At 44.8% G+C, this 13,342-nt stretch overlaps 1 protein-coding gene across 1 annotated transcript; it reads right to left on the bottom strand.

Moving 5' to 3' along the window:
* Positions 1 to 976: 976 nt before the first annotated feature.
* LOC131201024 (uncharacterized) lies at positions 977 to 5,111 on the bottom strand. The gene is made up of 3 exons (XM_058188558.1): positions 4,682 to 5,111; positions 2,205 to 4,444; positions 977 to 2,161 (listed from the first exon to the last, which is right to left on the bottom strand). Exons 1-3 carry the CDS (start codon positions 5,109 to 5,111, stop codon positions 977 to 979), a joined length of 3,855 nt encoding a protein of 1,284 aa, XP_058044541.1.
* Positions 5,112 to 13,342: the final 8,231 nt, after the last annotated feature.

Raw genomic sequence — 13,342 nt, 5'->3', positions numbered from 1 at the left:
TGAGCAGCCACCAGTTAGCTGGTTGGTGCAGGCAAACTCAGTAAAGTTATGGAGGTATTCAGTGTATGTGCCATTGAGATAGGTGTTGTTTCTATACATAATGGGAGTCAGTACAAATGTGGTCCTACAGTTGGGGTATTTTCCCACCGCCAGCGAAGCAGTCCCGGTAGTATTAGTAAATTCCCAACAGAATGCTGCCTCCTCTTGGATTCTGCTGGCAACAGCCAGAACGGGAGCAGGAACATCATCACTTTGCAAAATACCTGCTCTACCCCGAAACCAGTTCCAATTGTTCTGGAGCCAGATGGTTTTATTAAATGGGATGGCATGTATTATAAGTCCCCCTTTTGCATGTGGAGGAACATGCATACAAATCCAGCAATCCGTCTTATTCACTATACGGGATATATTTTGTACGTCCAAAAAATACGAATTACGGTCCCAAGCAAGGGTCAAGGGTGATGACACAGCGGACACCGAGGAGGTGAAACTTACTGAACGCGCCCTCCGTGGGGACCGTTTCGGAGTCCAAGGGATGTCAAGCACATGGCACATAACGGTAGAATTGTAACCATCCCAAGAATCCCAGAGGGTCCCATTCAAGGGCAGCCTACAACGCCAAAACCGCCGCCCCTTGTGTTCACACGGGGAGAGGCCTTCCTCCATTTGGCAGTCTGGGATCCGCATTTGACTATATGTAAAGTGAATAGAATTAGGGAGATACAGAAAGCATTGGGAGCAAGGAGGAAAGGGCCCATGGCCATCCACCGGGACCCCATTCCCCCCTGGCGAAAAGGAGTCATCCCAACCAGTAAGGTTGACCGGATCAGAAATAGGGGACAACCCCGGGCGCCGATCAAAATAGAAAACCTTAAAAAGATACATAGTATTAATAACAATGCATAAGAAAAGGAGTACTGTCATAAGCCATACAGAAGGCACAAGGTAACGCCTAATGCGTGCAGTGTCCCGTAATCTAGAAGCGGAGTCCATGTTTGTCACCGGAGCGAGCACCGGAACGAAGATTGTAGTGGCCCGTGCAAGTATCAGCTTCCGGAGTGATACCCACAGGGGAGATGTCAACTGCGGGGCGAAGACGAGCCGGGCGAGAGGGAGCCTTACGAAAAGCCAACTTCAAGGGACGTGCCGGATCAGCGGTGACGGACCAGGAACCAGGAGCAGCCAATTTCACGCGTGTCCAGTGGATCCACGACTTGACCTCAGCAACCTTAACAGCAAGGGGAGAAGACATAACAACAGTATACGGTCCTTTCCACTTAGGGGCCAAAGGCTCCTGCTTCCAATGTTTGACCCACACCTCTTGGCCAGGTTTAATATTATGAACTGGAGTGACAATAACATGGGGACGACAAGACAACACATACGTCTGCAAACGGCGGACCATGGCATTAAGGGCTTGCAATTGTTTCCATTTGAGAGTATCACCCAACTGAGGAGTCGTCAAATGAAGGCCTGTAGGAGCAACCAGATTCGGGATTCTGCCATATAAAAGTTCAAAAGGGGAAACATTGAGGGTCTTACGAGGTGCACAACGAACAGCAAGAAGGGCCATGTTGAGTGCATCCGGCCACTTAAGATGAGTCTCTTGACAAATTTTAGCTATCTTATCCTTAATGGTTCGATTAAACCTTTCAACAAAGCCTCCAGAACACGGATGGAAACTACAGTGCAATCTCCAGTTGATACCCAACATACGAGAAATCTTCTGAGTTGCCTGGTGAATAAATTCAGGGCCATTATCAGATGAGATGCGTGTCGGAAGGCCATAACGTGGAATTACAACTTGAAGTAAGGCCTTCGTAACCTCAGCCGCCTTTTTCGTTCTAGTGGGAATAGCCTCAGGCCAGCCGGTATAGGTACAAACAATAACTAACATAGCAGTATAAGACCCTGATCGTGGCATGTCTGTAAAGTCGATCATGAGGGACTCAAAGGGATAACAGCCCTTAGGTTGGTGGCCCTGGGGCAAAGAGGGTCCCTGCCGAGGATTGTTGGCGGCACAAGTAGAACACCGAAGAACCACATTAGTTGCCAAACTGTGGACCTTATCAATATACACCTCTCGGAGCAAGGCTTGTGCTAAGGCAGACTTCCCCAAATGTAGTTGTTGATGCAAGGAAGAAGCAACGTCCCACGCCAACTGTTGGGGAACAAAACACGATCATCCGGCAGGATAAACCAACCACAACCAAGGAGGCCTCTAACGATTTAGCCTGAGTCACTTCCACTGGAGTATACGACGGGGATGTCGTGGACGGAGGCGTCCACAAGGGACAAAGAGTCTGAGATAGCAAAAATGCAAGAGCAACAGAGCGGGCGGTGCGATCAGCCTTATTATTACCACGATCAATATCAGAAACCCCTTTCTGATGACCTCTACAATGCATTATTGCAACTTCTCGGGGAGCCCATACACTGTCTAGGAGCCGCAGAATGTGAGATCCATATTTTATATCCTTGCCACCTGCTGTTAACATTCCCCGCTCTTTATAAAGGGCCCCATGAACTTGGACAGTTAGAAAAGCATACTTAGAGTCCGTATAGATGTTGACCCGCAAATCATAGGACATTTCAAGGGCCCTCGTTAAGGCGTGTAGTTCAGCCAATTGGGCACTAGTGCCAGGGGGCAGTGGTTGAGCCTCCCAAACATCCTCCAGTGTCACGACGGCATATCCAGCCTTCCGAACACCATCATGAAGAAAACTTGAACCATCAGTGTAAAGCGTGTAGTCCGGATTAACAAGGGGCACATCTTTCAAGTCCGGGCGACTCGAGAAAGTCTCCTCAATCGTCTGCAGGCAATCATGGGACGCCTGCGAGTCAGGTTCCGGAAGCAGGGTGGCCGGATTCAATACATTAGAATGCACCAGGCGAATTGAAGGGTTATGAGTAAGCATAGCTTGATATTTTAACATTCGGGGGTTAGTAAGCCAAAGGTGTCCCTTATTGTCCAACACAGCACGTAAAGTATGTGGAGTATGAATTTCTAAGTCATGGCCAAAGGTCAACTTATTGGCCTCGTGCGTGAGAAGGGCTGCCCCCGCAACTGCCTTCAAACAGGTGGGCCACCCGTTCGCAACATTGTCCAACTGCTTAGACAGGTACGCGACGGGGCGAAACCATGTCCCCATCCTCTGCGTGAGCACACCAACTGCCATGTTTTGTTTCGTGTCGACAAAAAGTTGAAAAGGTTTCTCCAAGTCAGGCAGGGCAAGAGTAGGTGCTTGAGTTAAAGCGAGCTTCAAATTGGTGAAACTTTGTTGTTCCCCTTTCTCCCACTTCAATGGTTCCTTATCCGCCCCTTTGGTGGCTTCATATAATGGTTTGGCCAGAATGGCGAAATTGGGAATCCAGATTCGACAGAAACCGGCTGCCCCCAAAAAACCCCGCAGCTCCTTGCGATTCTTAGGAACTGGCAATTGACAAATAGCTTCCTTTCGCTCATGGGCCAAGGTGCGGCTGCCCTGCTGAATATCATAACCCAAATACCGGACCTTGGGTAAAACCAACTGGGCCTTCTTCTTGGAGGCCTTGTAACCCAAGTCCTGTAAAAGATGTAGTAAAAGGGAAGTGTTCTCCCAGCAAACGTCTTCAGAAGTCCCAGTCACAAGGAGATCATCAACATATTGTAAGACAACATCAGGAGGAGGGATCTCCAAAGCCTCCAAATCCCGAGCAAGTGCAGCCCCAAACAGTGTGGGAGAATTCTTAAACCCCTGTGGTAAACGAGTCCAGGTATATTGTTGTTTCCGTCCGGTTATAGGGCTTTCCCATTCAAAGGCAAACAAGTGCTGAGATTGGTGGTGAATAGGTATTGTGAAGAAAGCGTCTTTTAAATCGATGACCGAAAACCAAGAAGCAGTAGGGGGTATTAGTCCCAAAAGAACATATGGGTTGGGCACGGTTGCGTGGATGGTAACAGTTGCGTCATTCACGCGCCTCAAATCCTGCGCCATCCTAAAGTGGCCATCTCCTTTTGGGATTGGTAAAATGGGAGTGTTCCATGGCGAGTCTATTGGTATCAGAATGCCGTAAGTAAGGTAAGGCTCAATAACTTTCTGAATGGACGCGACAATGTGTCTGGGATAGGCTCTTTGACGAATTCGGACTGGATTCCTTCGGGGAATTTCCTCAATCACAATAGGAGGATGGTGGCCAGCAAAACCTGGAGGATTATCTTCCGCCCACAGGTGGGGAACAGCAAAGTCCATCCACTTCCCACCCTGCGGGGCGTCCACGGCCACCATCAATCTCCACACTTCCTCCCGGGGAATATCCAGATTAACTTTGCCATATTTCAAATGCATTGAGCCATCGTCTGAAAAGGAGATTTGCGCCCGCAATTTACAAAGTAAGTCACGACCCAAAAGAGGCATAGGGCAGTCTGGCATATAAACAAATTGATGACTAATGGTGTGGCCCCCTGCAACACAATGAAGGGGCTGTAGAAAAGGTCTTTCAACTGCCTCGCCACTCACACCTTGGATATTGATAGAAGAAGTGGACGGCTGAGTCAAGGGTAGAGTCAAAACAGATCGAGTCGCACCAGTATCGACAAGGAAAGGGATCGTCTTGCCTCCAACTGTCAAGCGGACCACAGGTTCGGGGAGGCGCTCCAAACCCGGTCGGCCTCATTGCCACTCCTCCGCCTCGGCCAAACCGAGGAGGGGAGATCTCGGGAATAGGCCACGGCGACCTCGACCCCTTTGAGGACCTCTTCGAACACCTCGCAATCCAGTAGGGGGACTCCAGGGGCGGCTACTAGGACGGGCAAAATCTTCCTTATTGGGACATTCACCTTTCCAATGGCCTTCCTGTTTACATATGCCACATTGATTAGGCCCCAAAGTCCTTCCCGTCCCTCGGCCCCGGAGACCTCTGCCATCTCTGGGTCCACTCATCATGGCAGCCGCCAACAATTCAGCCTTCTTTTGCATCCTCTGGTCCTTCTTTTGTTCTTCACGAACTTCCCGGTTAACAAAAACCTTTCTAGCGACCTCCATCAATTCACTCAGTGGCTTGCCCAATGCCCCTTCGAGTTTCTGGAGTTTTTTCCTAATATCTGGGGCGCTTTGTGAAATAAAGGCCATTGCTAACATTCTGGCATTTTCTGGCAGAATTGGATCAATGGGGTATACATACGGTAAGAATCAATCAAACGAGAGTAAAAGGCTTCAGGACTCTCATTGGGCTCCTGTATAACCAAGGAAGGTTTTGACATATTTGTAGCCGGTTTCCCTCCCGCTCTTACTGCCTGAACAAATAGTCTCTGATATTCTTGTAATTCAGCCATGTGACGGTTGTCATACGGGTCCCACTTAGGGTCGGCAGACGGGAACCTTCGCTCAACCCAGTCCATGAGATTATACGGAACTGGCACATCCGGCTTTAAAATCTGGGTGGCAGCAACTCGGATCTTTTCTCTTTCCTCAGGATTAAACAAAGTCCCCATAAGTTGTTGCAAATCCATCCAGGATGGATTGTGAGTGTCAATGATTGTTTTGACAAGATCCGCCACTTCATTGGGTTTGTCACTATAAGGACCATAGTGGAATTTCCAATTTAACAAATCCGACGTGGAAAATGGAACATGCTGGAAGAGAGGAGTAGTTGCCACCTTATTGGGATCGTCCCTATCCACTAATAACTGATCCACTTGTCTCAAAGGAGCCGTGAAGACAGAGGGCGACGGCGGGTCAGTCCTGGACCTAGTTCGTGCAGCCACCGGAGAATCTTCTCTCTCTGGGGAAGCCACTGCCGCCTCAGCCCCCTTTTCTTCCCCTTCTTCTGATCCCTCAAGTGGAGGCATATCTGGGTCATGTGTTAGGGTCAAGTCTTGGGATCCTTTAAAGGAACTCACAGGGGAACATAACATCCGTCTCTCTGCTCCATGGCCACTAGATGTCAGGGACCGGACAGTCACAACAGATCCAGTAACTTCCCTTCTGCCATAGGACAGGTGACTTGAGGGTGAAGACTTCAAACGCCTTCTTGGAAAAGTATCCAAACTATGAGGAGGCATATATGGTGGCGGATGTGGAAGTTCTTCAGGGGCGCTTGCAAGGATTGGGGGAGTTGGCAATCGTCTCTTAGTCTCTTTTTCAGGCAGATTCCGGGACACCATCAGAAGGCATTGTTGATTTTTGCATTTCAAAAGCCAAGGGGGGGGTCTCCTCAGAAGATTGTACCAGACATCAATATAAGGAGCCTGGTCTGGATGGCCCTCAGTTGGATGAAACACCAATTGGTGGACCTTAAGGGCAATATTAACATCTAAAGTGCCCTTGTCAGGCCAGCCGAGGTCAAAGGTCGGCCATTCTGCCTCACAAAAACGCCTCAACTCGCGCCTACTCCACTCAATGCCATAGTCCTGAGTCATATAACCTGCCTTAAAATTCTTGAGCATACATTGTAAAGGTGTCAAGGGAACACTTTCTCCACCTCCCATGATCCACCCAGGGTCCCAGACAGAATAACAAGGGGAAAGGGATGAGAGAAAGGTAAGGGGTCCTTTTCTCTCAGAAAAACACAAGGATGTCCTGTCCACACAAACTCATCCGACCCAAGGACCCGGACGATCACGGTCTCCTGTGGGAACTGCGGATGACACGCACACACACAAACACACACACCTAAAGACAAGCCACCCACCTTTTTCTACCACTACGTATTACCCTGGAAAGAGAGGGAGATCAGGCCTCTCTGTCCGCTCTACCTTCTGAGCACGGATAAATACACCAGTAACCCCAGATACTTGCCTTTTGGAGTTCCCACCACCACGTAACTAGTTGTTAACAAGGCCTGGTCTCTGCACCTTCTCAACTGGTTCTTGGAGATGTCAGCCGCCGCTGCCGGAGTCACCCCGTCCCCAGGAAGTCCCTCGGATCAAGTTGTCCGTGCGCGCTGGGAAGTTCCTCTTGACAAGATGAACCCCGACACCGGGGTGGACAGTCCAGAGGGTCCCAAGACCCCTCAGTCTCCTGGCTGGCTCGCCAGAGCTCTAACCAAGGAATAGGTAGGCTTCGTAACCAAGTGGGACTTCCCTCCACCAGCTAAATTTTAAACACAGACAATTTTAAATATCAGAATTATCTATACCATCAGTGCAATGCAGTGATTGGTGATCACCTCAAATAAAGTTAGCATCAGTGTTCTAGAAAACTCCAAGTAAAAACTCTGAAGCAAGCATCTTTCAAAGTTCTATTTACTAGGATAGATAAACTGGCACATCTGGGAAAACCCGAATCTGAGAGGTCCGGGTTTCCCCTCAGTAAATCAAAACTCCCAAAACCATCCCCTCACTCCTCAGTTGATCACATGCTCCAATCACCATCCATCCCATCTCCAGACAGCATTCCAACCAGTCCTTCTCCAGATGCAGGATCGGCCTGACCTTGACTGACAGGAAGAATGCTATTATGTCTAAAGACAACCCCTTTATTAAATCCCCCCCTCCTACTTTCCCACACATGAGAAAGTGGCAGCATGGAAGCTTCCAGCCTAATATGGCTTCCAAAGCTGACAGATAGTATATTAGGCTTGTATGGTTATCAGATGGGAAATAAGTAGTGTTATCTTAATTGTGTAGAGCTCAACTCCATAGCATGTCCAATTACAATTGCAATACTCAACTAGGGAACGTTAAGACCACTCCCACCAACACTGACAGGGCAAGCCACTAGACTAGTATATACACACAGAGCAAACCCCACTCCCTCCTAGCATTGATGATGTTACCTTGTTTAGTAACAAAACATCTGTAAGAAGACAATCAAGGCCCATAGACAGCCCTGTGTTGATCAGTTAGAAAGACCAAGAGTAAGCACTGATCAATACATGCTGCTCAGCAAGAAAAGGAGACTCACAAATGTAGACCAGCACATATCAGTGCCAGCAGAGAGTTGCAAGCAGTAAGATATTTGAAAATTAGGTTCAAACAGTTGCTGGAAGGATTGGGACGTTCACTGGAAAGAATGGAATAAAGAATGGCCTTAAGAAATTCTGAATGATCTCCTGAATATTGTGACTTGATAGAATGCAAGACAGATGAGAACCCTTCAGGAAGCCCTAGAGCACAACAGCTTCACGGACTTAACATTCTCATATTTGAATGCCCCTTATTTTTTATTTTTTGAATTTGCTGCTTTGCCCTTATACATAACTCTAACAAAAAAAGGATCAGCCATGTAAGGTTATACGCATCAGGTTTTTCTATTTTTTACATGAAACAATTGTCTTGTTTGGTTTACGTTATGTCTAAGACTTCCGATTTCAAATGAACTCTGGATCAGTTCTAATATTAGGAAGGCAGGGGTAGGCTTCAAAAATTTTAGCAAGGGGTTCACTGCCTGGTTGCTGGGTGGGCGTGGCCATGGTGGGTATGGCCTAGTCAACCTCCTGAACCACAGCAGTGGTGGTGGTGGTGTTTTTGCCCTCCCCGGGCTCCGGAGGCTTTCCTCAAGCCCATTTCTGGCCTTCCCGAACTTTCAATAGGCCCATATTTTGCCCTCCCCGAGCCTCCGTGCACGCCCTGCACTTACCTGCATCCAAAACAGACTGCGTGGGGACTCCTGGGAGGGGTGGGACGGGATGGGCAGGGCCAGCCAGGAGTGGGATTTGGAGATTCTCCGAACTGCACAGAATCTTAGCTAGAAGTTCTCCCAAACCTCAGCCCACCCCTGAGCCCACATGCTGTGCATGTGGCATGCCCCAGAGCCAATCTTTAGGAAAGAGAGAGCAAAGAATGAAGTGGTTACAGCTTCCGTACTATTCTAATAATAAAGGAATGGTATCGGACTGTTTTTTATTACTCCACCTTTACATCTATCCGAGATGATAATATGATTATTAAAAAGTCTTGGTTGTTATTTTGCATAGGCAATAGTATTATCTTCTGCTTGTCTGGCCTGTTTAATGTCTCTTTTAATAGGAAGAGCAAAAGCCAGGACACCTGAACATTTCCAAAACCAAACAGAAACCTGCAGTGCAAAACCAAGCAGTTCTTACTGTCGACGAACGAACAGTTTCCCAAATGACAAACTGCCAAGAGGCATAAAAACCATGGTAAGCTTCATGCCAGTGTGTTTTACGCTAATGAAAATGGACCCAGCCACGAGCCTTTCTGGTTTAGGTACTCTGAGATATTAAAACCTTGGGAATGGATTTGCTCTCTAAAAAGTTTCTACCCCTTATTGCAATTGCACAAATTAAAAGTATATTGAATTGTTTTCCATTCATTACAAACCACGCAAGACAGCTTCTAATGCACAAGGCAATTGCCTACCGGTCCAGGCAACGGTTTCACCCTTGACGTAGCTCTCCTTTGTCATTTGAGAAGGCCCACATGTACCAACTGAGGAATGAAAAAGGCCAATTGGAACGCTGGAGAGTAGACTTGATCTAACTCAACCTTTTCAAATTACTACGCTAATTTTCAACGTATGAATTTAACTGTGGTGTTTGCCCCTCCATAAACAGGATAAATAAACACTATATCATTTTTACACTTGAACTGTGTTATGATTTTAATGCCAGCTTAGGTGAGATGAGGTCAGAGGATACAATTAAATGAATATGGTACCATCTGGATATTAGGGCCTCTTTAACCATGCTTGAGTGGTTTATCCATCAGCAACTCATGTCCTGCTCCATAAAAATTGATATCTGTTTTGTTTAAAGGTATTAAAATACAGTGTACTTTTAAAATTAAAGGCTAAAATATTGCATTGTTGCCAGCAGGTAGTTTTATACCTTATTCACGGAAACAGACATTTCTTATGTAGGGCTACAACTGTTACAGGACATTTAATCTCGTTGTTGATGTATACGCAAACACAGGCCCTGTAAAAGAAAGACCTATTGCACGATCAATCATGATATCATCTCTGTGAGAAAATAATTTAATACTATTACCTTCCTTGTTAAAGGGCTATATATCTGTTACACCTTTTAGCACAATTAGATTTGTCTGTGCAAAGCTGCTCAGGAAATGCTGCATAAACCTGTTTAATAAAAAGAACACAAAGCTACGAGGCTGCCACATTTTTTTTTTATTACAAGTTTGTTACTAATACTTTATGGCATTATATTGAATGTATTCCGTAATCAAACTAAATTGATACAGAATCAAATATTTCAACTGCCACTGGTAAAGGCAAATAAATAGCAGGGAGAGCAGATCTCTGGAAAAAAAAATCATTCATCAATATGCCTACAGACAAAGAGAAGAAAAGAAAATGAAACAAAAGTTAAAGGGCTGCCTATTTTAAAAAGTAACATTTGATTGCACATTTCTAGAAAAAGAAGAAAAGAAATAAGAATATCTAGCAAAACGTCAACAATACTTCTGCACAGTAATTTATACAGTTTAGTAATTTTTCTGTCAATAGGATACAAATAGCACTAATATATTACTATAATTCTTCATTTTCATTAAGACATCTGCCAAGTTCTCAAACCCTTTTTTCCATTTCGGACTTGACTTATAATTGCATAATCCCTTGGGGGAATGTCAATATTATTTTAATCAATTTTAACCACAATACACTATGGATGATTACATTGCAATATCATTTCCAAAGTTACCTCCTCCTATTCCTCATTTGCAAAGGGAGAGAATACAATGAACGTTGGTAAATCGCATTTCCAAAAAGGATCCAACTACAGCTGATTAGCAATCTTCCATTCTGAACTGTCACAGGAAAATACAGATATATTACATATTTACTCTCCTATCAAAGGACAAAAGAATGATCATTTTGATTGATTACTTGTTTGTAAAATATACTCTAGCTGGTCCATAGATTTGGAAGACTTCCTGTACACACTCATATGAAAACAGATTGATACTTTCTTGTGTGGAGAGACACACAATTACTTGTATGGCCAATCCCTTGGCCAATGAAGAATATTCTATCCTATCCTGTCCTGTCCTGTCCTCTCCTGTCCTGTCCTCTCCTCTCCTGTCCTGTCCTATCCTATTTATTTATTTATTTATTTATATTTATTTATTTTGTCATAACAATATAACAATATATATATACAAGCGTTGCATAAAGGGTTATATAATATATGAACGTATATATGAGGAGAAACGAGGTACTAAAAACATATATATACATGGGGGAAGAAACAGTAGGACAGGAACGGTAGGCACATTTGTGCTCTTATGCACGCCCCTTAGAGTCCTCTTAGGAAAGTGGTGAGGTCAACCGTGGACAGTTTTTGAGTAAAGCCTTTGGGGTTATGAGAAGAAACCACAGAGTCAGGTAATGCATTCCAAGTATATACAATTCTGTTACAGAAATCGTGTTTTCTGCAATCTAAACTGGAGCAGTTGACATTGAGTTTAAATCTGTTGGTAGCTCTTGTGATATTGTTATTGAAACTAAAAAAGTCATTGACAGGAAGGACATTACAACGGATGATTTTATATGCTAAACCCAGATCTTGTCGAAGGCGACGAAGTTCCAAGTTTTCTAGACCCAAGATATCAAGTCTGGTGGAATAAGGTATTTTATTAGTTTCGGAGGAGTGGAGAATTCTTCTCGTAAAATACCTTTGGACACGCTATCCTATCCTATCCTATCCTATCCTATCCTATCCTATCCTATCCTATCCTATCCCATTCCATTCCATGAAATCTGAATTCCTATGGACATCTGTTTCTCCAGAAATGATGACAATGGCTTATTTTGAACTTCCAAAGGTGGGATAAGTAAAATGTAAACATGTCACAATCAGCCAAGCTAGCAGCATTGAGTTCTTTTGAGATGTAGGCACATTTGAAATGTTGAAAACAATTGGGGGTAATCACATAAAACAACTGTTGTTATTGGGAAAGGTTGGCAGTAACTGTCCCAATGAACATAGCCTATCCCAAAGTATCCCTTTCAGCATTGTCCAAAGCACCCAAGAAAAATATTTTACCCCAAACTTAAAAAGTAACACTGAAGTCTGGTCTTCAAAATCTCAGTCTTTAAATGTCTGGGTTTTTTAAAATTCTGAATTCAAAATTATTAATTCCACAAAATTATTAAGTTAGTATTCTTATCTCTAAAACTGCAACTGAATGCTCATTTTATGAACGGTAATTGCTCAGATAAACGCATGAGTACTTTAGGGAAATATCCTATCAACACAAAAACATAAAGGATCCCTTAGGTAAAACACTTCTCACCCACCAAACCAAATTAGCTAGTCTGCATACTCCAAATAAAGGGCAAAGCAAAGAACCCTGTTGTCTCTTTCCCCATTACTTTAAATTCTGCCTTAAACAATCTTCAGCAGCCTCACTCATCGCCTAGTTCAGGGGTCCCCAAACTTGGCAGCTTTAAGACTTGTGGACTTCAACTCCCAGAATTAGCTGGCTGGAGAATTCTGAGAGTTGAAGTCCACAAGTCTTAAAGCTGCCAAGTTTGAAGACCTCTGTTGAAAAAACTGAGAAAACAACCTGCAACTCTACAGTATGCAAACACCAAATTGGGACAAGAAGACTGACAGCTCCAGAGGAATACGTAGCCTTTCAGGGAATATCTTCAGCACAGATCCAAAATCCCAGGTGCTGGGCTGACCACCTTGTGCCATGTCTGAAGTTTCACCAGTGGTATCTTTTAAACCAGAGAGTCCTACCTCAGCCATATTTTTTTATAGATTCATTCCAGGGCATTGATATAACATTTTAAACCTGTCAACTGATCATTTCTGACCTTGCTACAAAGACATCAATCTCTCTCTACCCCCCTCCCATCTCATTTGCCTGATAGACTTTATGTTGGCCTTCACAACAGGGTTACAGGTCATTAAATGTTACAGTATTAATGTGGCACAAACTTATGGGCCAGCCAAACTAAAGAACTGCATCCACCACATTCTAGTGTGTGAAAAAGTCCTGCTGTTAGTAGTTACAAAACAGCAAAATGCGGCTATACATGAGGGTGTAAAGAAAGCTGACCGCAGCTAACCTTTTCCATGTGGCACTCATGGAGCATTTATTCTATTATAGGGACAGTCCGGCTTGTTGGGGATTGCAAAATGGCCTATCTCAGAGAATTGTCAGCATTAAGCCATAGGCAGTGTTGAGGTTGGAGTCCCTGCCACAGCTAAAGAGCTGCGTTACACTCAGGAAGCCTTGATGCATCAGCAAGGTCGTAGCCTACCAAGAAATCTTGATTGGGCCTTCTGACCAGAATGTTACCTTAGCATAACTGAGCACCTCTAGAACCCCTGAAAATTTCACGTGCCACCAATGCAAGAGCTCAATTTGTCTTTTCTCAACACAGGACATGTCTGAGCTCCACAGAAAGGACAGGTGGTCTGAGCT

The sequence above is a fragment of the Ahaetulla prasina genome, chromosome 1, assembly GCF_028640845.1.
Source record: "Ahaetulla prasina isolate Xishuangbanna chromosome 1, ASM2864084v1, whole genome shotgun sequence".
NCBI classification, from domain to species: Eukaryota; Metazoa; Chordata; class Lepidosauria; order Squamata; family Colubridae; genus Ahaetulla; species Ahaetulla prasina.
This window is presented reverse-complemented; position numbering and strand designations above follow the sequence as displayed.